Source organism: Vigna unguiculata, chromosome 8 (assembly GCF_037176805.1).
Source record: "Vigna unguiculata cultivar grain cowpea cultivar isolate G323 ecotype 2 chromosome 8, ASM3717680v1, whole genome shotgun sequence".
In the NCBI taxonomy this organism is placed as follows: Eukaryota; Viridiplantae; Streptophyta; class Magnoliopsida; order Fabales; family Fabaceae; genus Vigna; species Vigna unguiculata.
The window spans coordinates 4,250,454-4,268,193 of NC_140799.1; the positions used below are offsets into that span (position 1 = coordinate 4,250,454).

General features: G+C 32.9%; 1 protein-coding gene and 1 non-coding gene across 2 annotated transcripts; both read left to right on the forward strand.

Annotated features, from left to right (window-relative positions):
• The first annotated feature begins 7,199 nt into the window (after positions 1-7,199).
• Positions 7,200-7,271, forward strand: TRNAD-GUC (transfer RNA aspartic acid (anticodon GUC)). The gene has a single exon. It is a non-coding gene; the product is annotated as a tRNA-Asp (tRNA).
• Positions 7,272-7,325: 54 nt separating this feature from the next.
• On the forward strand, positions 7,326-11,153 carry PEX10 (peroxin 10). The gene is made up of 11 exons (XM_028083232.2): positions 7,326-7,581; positions 7,680-7,711; positions 7,792-7,881; positions 8,188-8,282; positions 8,391-8,592; positions 8,865-8,934; positions 9,027-9,105; positions 9,392-9,525; positions 9,684-9,775; positions 10,741-10,832; positions 10,915-11,153. Exons 1-11 carry the CDS (start codon positions 7,386-7,388, stop codon positions 11,015-11,017), a joined length of 1,185 nt encoding a protein of 394 aa, XP_027939033.1. The 5' UTR covers positions 7,326-7,385; the 3' UTR covers positions 11,018-11,153.
• The last annotated feature ends 6,587 nt before the right edge of the window (positions 11,154-17,740 follow it).

The window sequence follows — 17,740 nt, forward strand, 5'->3', positions numbered from 1 at the left end:
GCCTACAAATATCCGTATGAATCAACTTTAAGACGTCTGAAGCTCTATATGCACCCAATCTCTTCGATTTGGTTTGTTTGCCCTTAATGCATTCAACACAAACATCAAAGTTTGTGAAGTCAATGGACTCTAAGATTCCATTTGACACAAGTCGTTCAACTCTATTTTTAGAGATGTGACCTAAGCGCTTGTGCCATAATACTCTTGATTGAGTATTGTCAATTTTAAGTTGAGTACCATGAGATTCTGTATTGAGGGTTTCATTATAGGTGGTCAAAGTATCAAGCAAATATAGATTATCATAAGCCAAAAGTGAACCAGTTCCAAAAATATTTGAATTAAAAGACAAACTAAATTCATTGTTTCCAAATGAACAAGAATAACCAGATTTGTCCAAATAAGAAACTGAAATTAAGTTCCGTCTAAATGACGGCACAACAAAAGTGTCTTTCAAATCCAAATAAAAACCAGTACATAGTAATAATCTAAAATGCCCAATAGCCTCCACCTCCACCGATTTTCCATCTCCAACATATATCCATCTTTCAGAATTAGTTGGCTTCCGATAGTTCAGGCAACCCTTCATAGAAACACTGATGTTAGTAGTTGCACCTGAGTCTAACCACCAAGTGTTACTAGGTACTAACGCTAAATTGACATCAGAACAGACCAAAGTAAGAAACATACCTTTCTTTGCACGCCAAGCATGATATTTGTCACATTTCTTCTTTATGTGTCCAGTCTTATTGCAAAAGAAACATTTGCTTTCCTGAGATTGTTTCTTTTGTTCTGGACCCTTAACAGCTTCCTTCTTGGGATCCTACGATCTCTTTCTTTTGCCCTTAGCCTTTGAGGTGCTTGCAAAATGAGCACTTTCTGTCTTGTCTTGCTTTTGTCTTTCCTCTTCTTGCACGCAATATGAAATGAGCTCATTAAGAGACCATTTATCCTTTTGACAGTTATAAGATACTTTAAACTGATTAAACTGTGCAGAAAGAGAAATCAACACCAAATGAATGAGTAAGTCTTCTGAGATTTCAAGCTTTAGTGCCTTGAGTTTGAAGACAATATTAGACATGCTCGTAATATATTCCCTGATATTTCCTTTGCCTTGATATTTCATGGAGATCAAGTTCTGAAGAAGAGTACTTGCCTCCGCCTTATCGCTTTTTGCAAAGCGCTTCTCAATCTCAACAAGGAATTCTTTGGCAGTAGTAACGTCTTCAGAAACAGTGCCCCTAAACACCTCTGGGATGCCGCACCTAATGATCATTATGCTCATGCGGTTTGAGCGATCCCACTTCTCATGATCCCTCCTCTCTTCAGGAGTACTCTCCGCCGTAGGAGTAGGGGTTCCTCAGTCCTTAACGCAAGGTCCAGATCCATGCAGCCAAGAATAATTTCAATATTCTCCTTCTAGTCCTTAAAATTTGTTCCATTGAGGATCAGAACAGAATTCACATTGGCAGATACAGAAGCAACTGAAGATATATATATATATATATATATATATATATATATATATATATATATATATATATATATATATATATATAAAACAAGAGGAATAACTTATTATGCTCACATACTAAAATAAATCATTAAAAAAATATTCAAATAATGGTTTAACCCATCCCAAAACACCCAATGCACCATTAATATCAAGTCTTTGGACAGTAATATCAACTGCTAGAGGTATCTGGTTGTAATGATCAAACATTGATAATAAAGCACGTCCAACAAAAACCTAATCTTTGGATTAATTTATCATCGACAAAGTAAATCCTTATAATTATCACATGTTTATCATCACAAGTGTGTATGCAATCCGGCCAAATATTAATCTTCCTTTGGGCCGATCAATATTCGTATGAACGTACATAAACACCAACATTTAACATTTTTTCACGAACTATCTACTCAAGAGAGGTCACTTTGGTGACTTCTTGATTCAATTAATTCATTTAAAATATTAAACAAAACCAAAATTTGATTATATATTTATTCCAAAATCAAATATATTTATTTTATATATTAAACAACCAAAAAATATATAAAATAAATAAAATTATTTATATTCTAAAATATAAATCCTTATGTTCAAATGTCTTGAACCCAAAATTCAAAATTAATTAAAATAATTTACTTCAATTAGGGTTTTAAGAAACCCTAGGATTCTCAATTTGAGGTTTTTCTCCCAAAAAACAAAATTGGGATTAAGGGTTTCAGAATTAGGGATTAAGGGTTCTGAATAGAAATTAATTAAATTAACCAAAGACAAACATGAATCAAGTATGGGTGGCTCTGATACCACATGTAAGCATAAACGCAGAATATGATCTTATTATTGATTCTAACAATCAATCATAAACAATATCCATACTGATAATCATGCTGTAAAAAGTAAACGGAAGCGTACCTGGATTGGCCATAACCAGTGGCGGAACTTGGACAAAAATTGTAGGGGTGCCAAATTAGATTTGTTAAATATAATTTTTTTTAGTTAAAAAAAAAGAAGCTCTTCATCTTTTTTCTTCATATTCTCTACTTAAAACAAACACATATAATAGTGGAATTCAAAAAAAAAAGATATTACTATCATTCACTATTATATCGTGATACCGAACCATGAATACCATTTTAGATCGTACCTCATCAATTTGATTTGGTGATATTGTCAAATTTGAGACAGTTTTGCTCGAATCGCGTTCTAATGAATTTTTAAATTCATTATATGTAATTCTAAGAACTTTAGAGATTTATTTTTTATTGTCTTGAATTCTTGGTTGTCATGAAATTTCTCAAGTTTAGTTAACGTAAATGCATTTTTTTCATCTTTATCACAAACCCTCCTCTTTAAAAAAAAGAATCAATTTTTTTATTTTTATCATAATCTTTCTAATATAAATTCATCACGTCTCACCTATCTAGAAAAAATAAAATTTATATTCACAAGTCACAATTATCACATTGCAAAACATAACAAAACTCATACCCCTTTAATTAAATAAGCAACACTGTATAAATTCAAAACTTAAAAAAAAAAATTATCATAGGCAGCGAAAAACACAAAATCCCTAAATTTCATAATTAAGGGTTACAATAATTTGGGAAAAATTATAATTAGGGTTCCTACCAATTTCATAAAAGAATCCCTAGAATCATAATTTGGGTTTATATTAATTTGGAAAAAACTTAATTTGGGAAAAACATCCTAAAAAGAATCATAAATTTAACATACATTATTCATAAAAAGATATTAACCTTGATATGTGAGAGATCATGGAAGAATGTATATTTCAATTCCAATCTATGTGTTTCTCAACCTCTATTTCCCACTCTATCTATTTGTATTTATTTCTCTTCAGACACTTTCATGACAATTTATATGGTGGGAAGATCTTATAGCCAGCAAAAAAAAAACCCTAATATCTTTTATAAATCAATGTCTCCATTAATTTTTTTTTATTTTTTCTCTCTTTTATTATAATTTTTCATAATATAAATTTAATATCAATAATATATAAATATAATTTTAAATATATATATATATATATATATATATATATATATATATATATATATAAATTTAAAAAAAAAATGGGGGAGCCGTGGCTCCCCTACGTCATAATGTAGTTCCGCCCCTGGCCATAACAATAATATTAGCGTAGAGTACTACTAATCAGTGATCTTCTCCTGTAGAGCACCTTTATTTCCCTTTGGGTTTTCTCTCTTGATGGGGATAAGGAGAAAGGAACAGGAAAAGTACGTTATGACTATGTGTGTGTGCTCTCAGAAGGGGACCACAACCATTTATAAACTGAATTACTTAAGTTTTAATATTTCTAATTTGGCTCCTCATCAAATTAGAAATTACTAACTGGTCTCTACACAATATTTATTTTTATGACATATGCCTTTAGCCAAATCTTTAATTTAGTCAGATCACTTGATTATTTGGCTTTATAAATAATGGCCCTAACACATTTAATTATGTGTCATATATATATATATATATATATATATATATATATATATATATATATATATATATATATATATATATATATATATATATATATATATATATATATATATATGACCCAAAATTACTAACATGTAGCCCTATGTGTTATGTTAACATCATTTCTAAGTGTCATTGTTAAAATATAGGTTTGTCACATGTCAAAATATGAGTCATCTCCTTCCTTAGAATCCTTTTAATTTTGACACGTGACACTTTTAAGTAAAAGATGACATACATTTTTACATATGACACTTCTAAACGGTGTTAATGTCAATTTAACGAAAGATATCACATTAAATCCTTTTATAAAAGTAAAGACTCAATCATATCTCTTCTAAAAAAATAGGGACTCAATTAAGTAATATATATAAACCTAAATATAAGGATCAAATTACTGATTGAACTTGCATTTTAAAATTATTATACTGTAAAAAAAATTCTTTATACAGTGTAATTTTTTATTTATATTTTTCTAATACTCATGTTATACTATAAAAGTACAAAAAATAATATTTTAAGTCTCATAATCTAATTGTCTTAAAAAAGTTAAATCCATATTTAAATACAGATATTTTTATCATTTTACAAGTAAATATCATACAAATTCAAATAATTGTGTGGTTTGAGTTTACATACTTCAAAGCTTTTAATTTCAAAATTTAATAAAAATGTTTTTGGAACATAGTCCTTCGTTTTTATGTTAGAATAGATGTTTACCTTCGTCAACAAATACAAAATGATCCCACAAAATTTACAAACATATCATGCTTTGCAAACCTATACACATGCATACATTCAAGATTCAGATTTACCAATGGTAAGTAATTCATCGGTAATTTTTTTGTCAATAAAATTAATGAAAGAATCGATAAATTCTTCGCAATTACCAACAAGTAAAAATTTGTTGATAAATATTATGATTTTCTTTGTCTCCCTTTTTTCATCTTCTTCTTCATTTTCCATCGCCATCTCACATCGCTGTTGTTTATCATTATCGTTATCATTGCTGCATCTACTACATTTGCTCTCTCCTCCTCCTTTTCCTTCATCATTGTTGTTGTTAGTGCCATCAACACTATTGTTGTCATCGCCATTATTGTTGTCGTTGAAGTCCTTATAGTTATTGTTGTTGATGTCCTTATAATTATTGTCGTCATCGTCATTATCATTATCATTGTTGCCTCCTCTTCATCCTTTTTCTCTTCCTTTTTCTCCTGCATTTTTTCCCTTCTTTTTGTCTTTTTATTCTAACTTCTTTCCATTTAGTTCAAAACATACTCCTTTTTAGATTTAGCGAGAATATAAACTGATTTTAACAACAGAACTACATATGGAATTACTAGAAAATTTTAAACAATTCAATTACCGACATAATTTTCTTACGGTAACATTCGTTTTTCATTAACTTTTAAAGTACTAAAAAGAAAATATAAGTGGATGAAATAATATATATATATATATATATATATATATATATATATATTATGAATATAATTATATCTATACAATTTTTTTTAATTATTCTGTTGATGAAACATGGTTTAAAGTATTGAAATTTGTACATACTAGCGTAAACACAACCGTTATCGCGTCTGTGTATGTATTTTTTAAATATGTGGTGATATTATATTAGTAGGTGATAATATTGTAATGTTATTAAGTTAATATAAAAAACTTGTAAAAGTAACAGTCAATTTTTAGAAATTTAATAAATTATTATATTTAAAGGATAAAATTAATATTTTAAAATATGGACAAAAAAAAAATCTCATTTATATATTATTATAGATACGTAACATATATTCAAAATGAAGCATTATATTAGAATCTAAACAAGTATCTTAATAAAATTAAATTTTATTTAATTGTGATATTTAGTAAACGTAAGGTAAAGTTAATTTTAAATATAAATAATTTAAATATTTATAAATTTTTTCATTAAATATTACATGCTATTAATTATGATATTTACTAAAAAGTTTATTTAAGACGTGAAGATGTAATAATAATCATTTAATCCAAATTACAGATGAAAATAGATAAAAAAATAAAACATGATATTATCGAATCTAATGTTTAAAGTACACATTTATTCTCGTCTAAATATATTATAATTTTATAAATATAAATAAGAGTATAAAAAAATAGAGGTCAAATTTATAAAAGAAAATCATTTAATTTTTTTTCTGAAAAATATATCATAGAAAAGTTTATATAAACGTGAACTTTAAGTTCCAGAAGTCGATCAAATCTAATAAGATTGCACTTTATGTAAATTTACATGTATTTTTGATATATGATATTGTGTATTATAAACGTTAAGATAGATCAACATTGAATTTATAGTTCTTGTTTGTTGATTCAGTTTGCACATACACTATTTTTTTTTTAGTTTTAACCCAACAAGCTTGAGGTCCAATTATAACCACTCAAAATAGGCTACTACTTTTTGCACCCACAAATCCTTTTCTTGTACAGCCACATTTTAAAATTCCTACTTTGCCATTCTTTTAGTAATTGACAATGAAGAAGCCCTTTTTTCGCACCATTTATAGATTCTACAATATTCAAAATAAAGACTGATAAACATGCATATTAAAAATTTAAAGAGGGCTTAGTTATAAATATTATTATTATTCTGCTAATTTTATCATTGTTTATAGTATATTGTTTCCAATTTATCTTTGTGTTCACATTATTTAGCATGTATACAAAACAATACGTAGAAGCTAGTTCATTGAGTTGAGAAAATTTTCTTTGCAACTTCTTAATTTGATGAAGAAATAAGTTTAAGTGATTATTTAAGGTTGTTTGAGTTAGACATTTTTCTTTTTTGGAACTTCTTAAATTATATTAAAATATATTTAAAATGACGCTTAAAAATAATCAATTATGTAATAATTGCTTTTCGCAAATTCTTTTACCATTGAAAAAAGAAGAAGTTCAAGTATAGAATATTTTTCATTTTTTGTGTATTTAATAATTTATTTATTATCTTTTAAATTTTTTGTTTGTGATTTTTCGCGCTTAATCCAAATAGACAATAACAGAAAATCAAGATAAAACATACAAATTAAATAATGATTAAAAAAAGTAGAGCTATGAAATGAACTGTTATAATTCTTTTATAAGCCATGTATTTATAATTTCCTGTTTATAAGCTTATCAACAAGTCGTTGTAGTATAGTGGTGAGTATTCCCGCCTGTCACGCGGGTGACCCGGGTTCGATCCCCGGCAACGGCGATTGTTTTTCTGCTTTTCTTTTTTATTTTTTTTCTTAAATTAATAGAGGTTTTAACAAAATAGCAGTGGAAGATAAGCACGTCAGAACAGCGTTAGAGAACAAAAAAACCGGCCATGGGGTGGGGTCACCTCGGAAGGCATGGGTCAGATTCAGGCGACGGAACGGAGGCTGGTCCGAGCACCCCCGCCACCGAACCACGGCGGTTCCCACTGGCAGCACAGCCAGAAATGATGCGTGCCGCCGAGAAGGACGATCAATACGCATCTTTCGTCTACGAAGCCTGTCGTGACGCCTTTCGCCACCTCTTTGGTTTCTCTCTCTCTGTTTCTCCCGTTAATATAACGCTTCCCATTCCGAATGAAGTTTCAATTAACTGTATTCTGTTGTTGTTGTAACTCTTGCCACAGGTACCAGAGTTGCAGTGGCTTACCAAAACGAGGTAACCTCTCTTTCGTTAGAGCGAGTTTTGAATTGGAACGTAAAGTGAGTAATCGCATATTTCTGTTGATTCCATCGTAGACGAAGCTCTTAGGGCAGATGCTTTACTACGTTCTCACAACGGGCTCCGGCCAACAAACCCTTGGAGAGGAATACTGTGACATCACTCAGGTTTCGTGCTCGAAATTTTGAAATTCGGTTGAGGATTGGATTGCCTTTCGAATTTGCATTTTGTTTTTTACACTGTTCAAGGTTTTTAATTGCCTTAACTGGTTGATTTCACTGCGAACTTTAATAGTGTGAAAAAGTGTCGACAAATACGACCTCTAGGATGCAAATATGTCAGAAAACGTGAGGGTGTGGTCTTATTTTCGGTTACAGTTCATTGTTTAGGGCCTTGGTATTGTTGTATTCTTGAATTGATTTGATGAATTCGCCTATTGTTTCTGAGACGAATGTTGTTGATTGGTTTATTAGGTTGCAGGAACTTATGGACTTCCTCCTACACCTGCGAGGCGTGCTCTTTTCATTGTATATCAGACGGCTATTCCATATATGGCAGAACGGATTAGGTTGATAATTGCTGATTCATTGGATGTTTACTTTTCATTCCAATTTATATGATTGAGCTGTGCGCATGTCAAATTTTGTGACGACTTGATTGTTTGTTAATTACACAGTTCTAGAATTGCTTCACGAGGCATTGTCCTTGCTGACTCAGAGTCTGCCGAGGGTTTTGGAGAAAATGCCCAAAGGAGCCCTGGTTCTCAGATTTCTGGCACTGGTCCTTTATCCTCGTCGGGACAATCTGTGACAACTCTGTCAAGGTTGAAGGGGAAACTGAGTGCATTTTGGTTGCATTTGGTTCAGAGATGGCCCACGGTATATTAGTCTCAGCAGATAGTTTTCACATACAACATGGATTTGAAGTCAATATATTCTTCTTTGGGAACACTTGATAATTTTATTTACATCCATAAATTATCAGGGAATTTACTAGCTAAGTTATAGTTGGCCACTCTTATGACACAGGTTTTGTGTCACCTCCTCTGAATCTGTTGTCTAACAATTGGACTTCATTAAATTAGTGTAGTTAAATGCAATTCTTTGAATGTTTTCTTCCGCTGAATCTAGTTTTTATTCCCTGTCACCAGATGCTCCCTTTTGTTCGTGAGTTCTTGCAGTTGGCTCTTCGTGCTAACCTTATGTTGTTCTACTTTGAAGGTGATTCTTTAGTTGTTAGACTCATAAAAGTTGTGAAATGTGTAAAATCTGAAAACAAGTCTTTTAAATCTTCCCATTCCTTTATTTTGCAGGCCTCTATTATCATATATCTAAACGTGCTGCTGGCATTCGTTATGTATTTATTGGAAAAGCATCAAATCAAAGACCTAGGTAACGTCTTCGAAATTTTTAAGATTTAAAAAATATGTGGAGAATTTGGGAAATTCCCTGAAATTGCTTTGTATAACGTCTGTCATGTGAATGCCAGATTTTGTTATTATTCACTTGGTTTCGTTTCATATAAAACCATGAATTTGACATTTTTATAGTTGGAAATTACCTTAGTTTAGTTCCACCTACGCAATTTAATCTATCATTTCTTATCAGTTATTTTAGTAATTTTCTAAGGAGATTTTAGACTTAGAGCTCCTGTTCTTAATAATTTTTGTCCTTGCAGATACCAAATACTAGGAGTATTTCTGTTGATTCAACTTTGTATAATAGCTGCTGAAGGTCTCCGCCGAAGAAATTTTACTTCAATTACTGGTTCAGTTCATCAAGCATCCTTTGCATCCCACGATAGATCAGCAGGTTATTGATGATTATTTATTCAATTATTTTCATAATTTTTCATTTTCGTAACAACGTAACACACACATATACCATTATGCACTGGACAGTTTTTATATTTGTGCCTTTTCAGTTAGTTTTTTTTTTTCATAACCTGATTCACTTATCATGTACTGCAGGACATGGTTTACCTGTTTTAAATGAAGAGGGTAATCTGGCAACTCCAGATATTGACAAAGGAAGTTGGGTCTCTGATTCTTCATCTTCTGAGGTTCAATTCTCTCATTAGATTATTCTGTCCTCACCACCCGTTTTAATTGCAATATTTTACTGCATGATTGTTGTTCTTATTGAAGTAAATTAAATGAGACCCGGTGTGCAATATATTACTTGGAAATGCAACGGGATGGAATAGACATGTTTGACTTTCGTAAGCTCTGTTTGGAGAAACTTCTCCATAAGTATATCCAGAGGAGAAAAATAAGAAGACAAAATAAAATCAACTTTTTATAAGCTAAACTTAGATTATGTATAAAGTAAATTATCGAAGCTATTTTTAGTAGCTTCTCCAAAATTTGATTTTTAATTTATGTACAGCCTAATTTTAGCTTAAGTTGATTTCATTTTATTCTTCTTTCGTAGAAGTGTTTAAGAAGAATTTTCCTCCGAACAGGCTCGTATTTGTGTTTGAAATGCTGAGGTTTAATCATAGAATCAGAAGTATAAAGGAAATTGCTTCTTTAACGAGTGGTAACAAGTATTAAACGAAAAATTATATTTCTTTCGTCTGAGATTTGAGCACGCAAAATTCAGTTAACACTTTATTTCTTTATGTAAGTAGAAGCATTCAATGGGAAGTACTGAATGTTCCTTTATTAGTCCCCTTGTGATACTAGTTAGCTAAAGCATATAAAAGTGGAAGTAGCAAAACAAAACTAAAGTGTATACTTTGATTATGTAGGCATGTTTCAACTAGTTTTGTTCCTTGATGAATTAGAATTTGTATAATCGTTTTTGTGATTACTATCCCTCTGGTTTTCCGTTAACTTGTATGGGTCACAATATCAGTGCTTTTCTTAAGATTCGAATTGTTCACACTTTTGGCGATGTACTTTGAATTGGATGCTGTTGATTTCACATGGCGACATATTTAAATGAAGAGCCTCCATTTAATAGCTAGTTCCATCATGTCATCTCGAGTATCAAGTGTTTGATAAATCCTTTTTCTGTTTTCAGCATCATGCAGTTAGTGGGGTTAGCAAGTGCACACTTTGCTTGAGTAATCGTCAATACCCAACAGCTACTTCCTGTGGCCATGTTTTCTGCTGGTATGTCTTGGTGCTTTCGCTTTGCTTTCCATTTACATGATTCTTTCCCTCTCTTATCTTCTGTTTGGTGTAATACATGTAGGAACTGTATCACAGAATGGTGCAATGAAAAGCCAGAGTGCCCTCTTTGCCGCACCCCCATAACACACTCGAGTCTAGTTTGTGTATATCATTCGGACTTCTAGAATCTACTCCTCTTTATGTACATATATAGAAGGTAGCATCAAAGGCAACATTTTCCTCATCCTGGATCTGACAAGGACTGTATGAACATTTGAGTAATTCATTTTTTTATAAGGATGTCAATAATCAATTTCATTACACTCTAGGCGTTCAAGTTTCATATTTTTTTAGTATAATACTGTAATGGATTGAATATTCTTGTTGTTGGAAAAAAAGGACCATTCTAATAGAACTACAAGTGCATGGTGATTCTGAATTAATTGTGTCCTCTCTTCGGCAGGTGGGGCAACTGAGATAAGCCAACAATCCTGCTGTTCAATTCGTCCGATTTTAACGGCCTGTTTTGGTTTTTCCTCGTACACGGGATAACTTTTTATTCCTAAGTTGTATTTCACTTGTTTATTTATTTGTTTGGAAGAAAAATAAATCATTATTTATATTAAAAATTTTAGTTGAATAAAATTAGTCCTTCGAATATTCAATGCATCAATACTAGGTTAAAATCCGAAATTACTAATTAAACTAAAATAGTTAAACGATTTGATTTACACGTGTTAGTGATTATTTATTAATGATATAAACATTATGTAATTACTTTATTCATAGGTGGTGATTTTAAGTCGATAATCTCAATCATAACTTTCATCTAAGGTATATGGATTTTATACAAATTAATAATTTTTTTGTGATTTATATCTATGTTAGTGTTTTATCTGTATACTTTTTATTTATTTATTTCTTTGGAAGCTTTAAATAGTATTAATGACTTTTTTTCAACCCTGTTCTTAGCTTTCCTTAGATTTTACCATTGTTTAAGCATCCATCACAAGTATATAAAGAAATAATAGGGAAGAGTGTATTAGAGGCCAAATCCTGATACTAATTAATTTTTTTTATTAAGATACCAATTAGCAAGTCATGTTATAAAGTTACATATATATATACAAAAAAATTCAATTATGAATCAGTACGATATAAGGATTTAAAGAAGGTAAGTGGTATTGGAACTGATAACAAAGGGTTTGATAAAAATATTACAGGGAATATAGGAAATGGAAAAAAACCAAATTTTGGAAAAATAGGTATACTAATGAAATATCACTTGCTGGAAAAATTCCCCAGAGTATGTAGTAATTTCATTTTGAAACAAGCAACAATATTAGAAATGGTTTATAATAATTCTGTGTGGGAATGGAAAATAAAGTGAAGGGGGAGCGGTTTGAGTGGAAATTAACACATAATAAAATATTGGGATACGATTCTTGAAATGAGGATGATGAGTCAGAGATATACAATGTAAAATCTACATATAAAATTTTACAAAGTAATACTTGTGGTGATTACAATGAATTATTCAATATGATATGGAAGACAAATGTAATCCTTAATGTCAAACATTTTATTTGGAGAGAGGATTTGAATAGTGTGACAACTAAGGTGGGAGAGGGAGTGCTTTGAATCGGAATTAACACAGGCAAATATGTTGAGATAAATATTAATAAAGTATGCACCACAGATACAAGGACATGATTATTGGAAATGAAAGGGGATGAGTTAGAGATATACAATGTAAAATCTGCATATAAAATTCTACATAGTAATACTTGTGATGATTATAGTGAATTCTTCGATATGATATAGAAGACAAATGCAATCCCTAATACCAAACATTTTATTTGGAGAATAAGTATGAATAATTTGACAACTAAGGATAACCTCCAACATAGAAATATTCTAACTCCATGTAAGATGTGTGTGTTGTTTACAAACTTCGAAGAGTCAATTCAACATCTATTTTCTAAATGTAAAGTAGAATTTTTTTTTTTTGGATTAAGGGTGGGCAAAAAATCCAATTTTTATGATCCAATCCATTTTTTCTATGATCCAATCCATTTAATATCCATTTTATTAAAAATTCAATCCATTTTATTGGATCTGGATATCAATATAATCTACATTTAATATATTTTATGGATTGAATATCTATTCTCGAAATCTAGATTTTCAAAATGGATAATCCAAAATATTCAATCCAAATTTTCACTTTATATTTTTTGTTAGGTTAGGCTAAAGGTTGAGACGTACTAGCCCAAATTTAGTCATATTTGATTGAGTTGGCGTGACCCTATACAAAATTTGGACGAATTAGGCCAAATTCTGTCAAGTCGGTCCCGATTGAGATTTGACCTAGTTGGTCCTGGACAAAATTTGGAAGTATTCGGTTTAGTTCACCCCGACCCAAATTTGACTGCATTGGGCTGAGTCGACCTAGACAAAATTTGACTGTATTCGACCGAGACAACCGTGACCAAAATTTGGTTGTATTTAGCCTAGTTAGCTCCAGTCAAAATTCAGTTGAATTCAATCGAGTTAGACCCGATTGAGATTTGGCCGAGTCGATCCAGACCCAAATTTGATTGTATTTGGCTGAGACAACCTAGGGTGAAATTTGGCCATATTCAAATGAGTCGGTCATGATCGAAATTTGACCGTATTCAACTAAGTCGGCCATGACCGAAATTCGGCCGAATTCAGTCGAGTCATCTCCGGTCAAAATTCGGTCGTGTTGGCCTCGACCAAAATTTGACCGAGTTGGTCTTGGCCTGAATTTGGTCGTATTTGGTGTAAGACCCGAGAAAATTAAATAGTTAATTAAATAATTATTTAATAAATGCGGGTAATAGGAGCATTTGAAGTATTTAATGCGGATTGTTATAATGTGGAAAAGTATTAGCTCAAGTGGTTGAGAGTACTTTGATTGTGTTAGAAGGCTTGTGTTCAAGTCCTATGTATGTTATTTAATTGTGAATTTTTATGTTATATATTTGAAAGAGTGATGTGATCACAACCTTAAAATTGAAGGGATTATCACAACTGTAAATTGGTTGAATTGGTTGTGCACTTGCTTTGTGATTGAAGGGTTGTGAGTTCAAACCTTGTTGAGAACAAAATTGTTCTCTTTTTGCCAAATTTTCCTTGGCATGAATGTGAAAAGGTTTAGAAACTCTAGTAGCCAAGAAGGCAGCCGAGAGTGCTGAAAAATATGCTGTAAAGGGTATTGAATAACCATTAAAACATATTTTTTTATCTTAATTTTCGTTTTAGGGGTTAAAGGGAAATTAAGAGTGGACTAATTTTGAGAGAGAGGGTAATCACGGGGAAAGAGGCCTGAAATAGTGGGGTGAGTGCTAAACAACGGGTTTTGGTATATTTGCACGAATTACAGAGGAGAATTGGAGTGGAAAACCAGTTTTGGGACTGCAAGCCAAGAACAAGGGTGTTTTGTATTGCAAACACATCAAATCCGCTTGTAGCAAGGAGTCGAGGTAAGGGGAGTTGCTGTGTGTGTGTCATTATAATTGTAATGACTGTATTTTGCCTTGGAATTGCCATAATTGTATGAACTCTCGTCAAATTGTGCTATTTTCTACAAATTCTGGAGGTCTGTCCAGAAACCGCCTGGCGGTCATGCATGTGCCGCCAAGCGACACAACAACTGTTCACCCAAATTCTGGGTTTTGGCACGAGTTGCCTGGCGTTGGGCCGAAATCTGCCAGGCGGAACAAGCGGTCTGACATAGTGTTGTTATTTTGGTAAATTCTGTGATATGATGATGTTTATGTTCGTCTTTGATTTGGTTGTGTGATTGACTCATGTTGTGATAATGATTCGTATGGTTGGGTTATTGTTAACGATGACGGAGGGAAATGAGGAGATCATGTTAAGAATAGGTAATCCCTCTATTGAGTAAAATTATTGATCTTTGCGTTCAATTGGAAGGGTTGAATTGTAGAAATATTGCTTTGTAAATGTTGGGTTGTAGAACTCGAGACAACAGAACCATGGGATCGGGAAGGGAAATCGCAAATGCAGAAAATTGGGTTTGTACCCATAATCTGATGCGCCGCCCGACGGCATCTTATTGATCGCTAGGCAGTAGGGACGTCACAGGGCTGTTTGGAAAAATGGGCGAGTCTGTTTGGGGAAAGAACTTGTTTGTGAATGGGTTGTGAATGAAATGGACATGAAAAGATAATTAAAATAGGAAGTTTGGAATGTTTGATCTATAATAACTGGTTGTGGTAAGAATATGTGGATTTATTAATTATAAGAGTTGAGACGATTGTGACTTAGTGATATCAAGGGAAGGAGAGGCTTTGAGGTAAGGCTGAAGCAGTCTAAGAGAGGACTGAATTATACCTCTTCCACTAGAGGAAGTTCACTTAAAAAGATGGATTGGGTTTGAGAGGTATAAGTAGATGAGTAAGCTGAACTATTATGATTGAATTGAGAGTAGTAGTGTGATAAAGTGGTAATAACAGTTTGGTATTAAGGAATCTCAGAATGGGAGTGCTGGGTTAGGTGATAAGAGTGTTAAGTTAAAACAGACCCTTTGAGGATGTGATATTATGGTTGCTAAATGCCAAGTCATGACTAGAGTGAGTTAGGAAGTGGATTATAGGTAATCGACCAAGAGTGGTGTGCCACTAATTCTTCACTTCGAAGTTGGACAATAAGAGAACAAGATTATCTTAGTGTTGTTTAATGGTGTAAGTTCATGTGCGCTAACCTATGTAAGAAAATCAGATAGTGTGATGTCACTGGTGTAGCGCCTACGACACGGGGGTGTGCGCCAGGCGATAGAGACAACTGCAGAGGTCCCTGTACTGCGTGGTGCCTAGCGGCAGGGTGTGCTTCGCCAGGCGGTGACTGAAAAATAGTGGTGCTGGAAGTGCGCTGGCACCTGGCGGTGAGATGGTACCGCCAGGCGGTCTGGGCTGATTTCGCCTGGCGGCGTGTTGACTGAGCCAGGCAAAAAATGTTGTTGTTCCTGTTCTATTTTGTGTGTTGCTTTGAGCAATGATGCTACACTTGGATCGTGAGATGTTGTGCCATGAGCGGGTAGGTTCATGGATGGTGGTTAACATGTGATGATATGAGCGGGGAGGTTCATATCCAGTTACTCTCACGTGGGGATACGAGCGAGGTAGGTTCGTATGTTCCGTGCTCACGTTTGAGAGATGCCACGTGCAGAGAGGTACGGGGCTGGTGGATCACATGTGTTGGACTACGGGCGGGTAGGTCCGTAGAGCAGGACTACGAGCGGGGAGGTTCGTAGAGTAGGACTACGAGCGGGGAGGTTCGTAGAGGCAGGACTACGTGCATATATGTTATTTTTATTTTTATTATCTTAGCTCACCCTTTCTATTTGTGTATGGCGATGATCGTGTGATTCGTTACACGGGAGCATATGTGGATACAGGTGATGTTGAGGATGCTCAGGCGACAGAGTGAGGGCTAGCTGGGATTAGAGCTAGGCTTATTTGATTATGTTTTGTTTTATGTTTATGGATTCTTGAAAATTGTAAAGTATTTATGACTACTTTCTTACTTTTGGCGCGTGTTTAAGTATTTTAAAATTTTCCTGCATTTAGGAATAATAATATCATGACATTTGACTTTCTTTTATTATTTATTTATTCATTTAAGTAATATTCCTTAAGGATGTTACATTTGGCAGAGTCAATCGCGACCGAAATTTGGTCATATTTAGGCGAGTCGGTCATGACCAAAATTTGGTCGAGTTGGCACTAGCCCAAATTTAGTCGTATTCGGTCGAGTAAGTCCCGAACGAAATTTGACTATATTCAACTTAGTCGGTTGTGATCGAAAATTGGCCATATTCAGTCAAGTTGGTCTCGACGACAAATTTAGTGGAGTCAACCCTGACCGAAATTTGGCTGATCAGGCTCTGGCCCAAATGTGGCCATATTTGGCCAAGTCGGCTCTTGCCAAAATTTGGTCGTATTAGGCAAAATTGGCCCTGGCCGAAATTAAGTCGAATCCAGTCAAGTCGATCTCGAGTGAAATTTTGTCAAGTCGACCTTGGCCCAAATTTGGTCACGTCATCCCCGACCGAAATTTGTTCGAAAGTCATCCAAGTTCATCCCATGATGAAATTTGGCCTCGTTGGCTCTGACAAAAAATCTGCCAAATTTCAATGGTGTCAGCCATATGGACACAAGTTTTAAAAAATTTAATTTGAATTTATTTTATGAAAAATGGATTTTGGATTTTGAACTTGATGCAAATATTTAGATCTGGATTTAAACTTGATCTAAATATTTGGGTCTGGATTTTTAAAAAATCCAATATACTTTTTTTGAAAAAATGAATTTGGATCGAAAATCTAATCCAATTATTTAGATCCAAAATGGATGTAGATTGGATCATTAAAAATCCAATCCATGATCACCCCTATTTGGGATCCATGTTATAAATGGATAGGAATAATAACAGTCTCACACAACATAGTCATGCAACATTTTAATCATTTTAACATGTTAAGATTAAATAGAAAAGGAAATATGATTTGAAATATTACTTGGATGACTTTAATTAGAAGTATTTGGAATCATAGAAATAAGGTCGTGTCAGAAATGCAAAGGTTGACTGGGTGGAAATATTTGCAAGTGCACAACTCAAAGCATAAGCTTGGATAAGCTTGGATTAGAAACAAAATTCTGAAAGCTATTTTCTCATGATTGATGTCTATGTCGGAAAACATATATTACACGTATTTAAAAATAACTCTATATCTAAAGTGTAGTTTCAATGTGAGTTAGAGACCTATCATCTTTTTGTGTTTTGTTCTTGTTAGTTGTGTGCATGTATGTAAGAATGACAAATGAAAAATTTGGTCTCAAAAATCCTAATTACAACCA

What these genes read in the sequence shown, in the direction of transcription:
- PEX10 (XM_028083232.2), top strand. Translation starts at nt 7,386, where the DNA reads ATGGGGTGGGGTCACCTCGGAAGGCATGGGTCAGATTCAGGCGACGGA. An exon ending in TATGTTGTTCTACTTTGAAG is followed by an intron (nt 8,935 to 9,026) that starts GTGATTCTTTAG and finishes TTTATTTTGCAG; the next exon opens with GCCTCTATTATCATATATCT. An exon ending in GCATCAAATCAAAGACCTAG is followed by an intron (nt 9,106 to 9,391) that starts GTAACGTCTTCG and finishes TTGTCCTTGCAG; the next exon opens with ATACCAAATACTAGGAGTAT.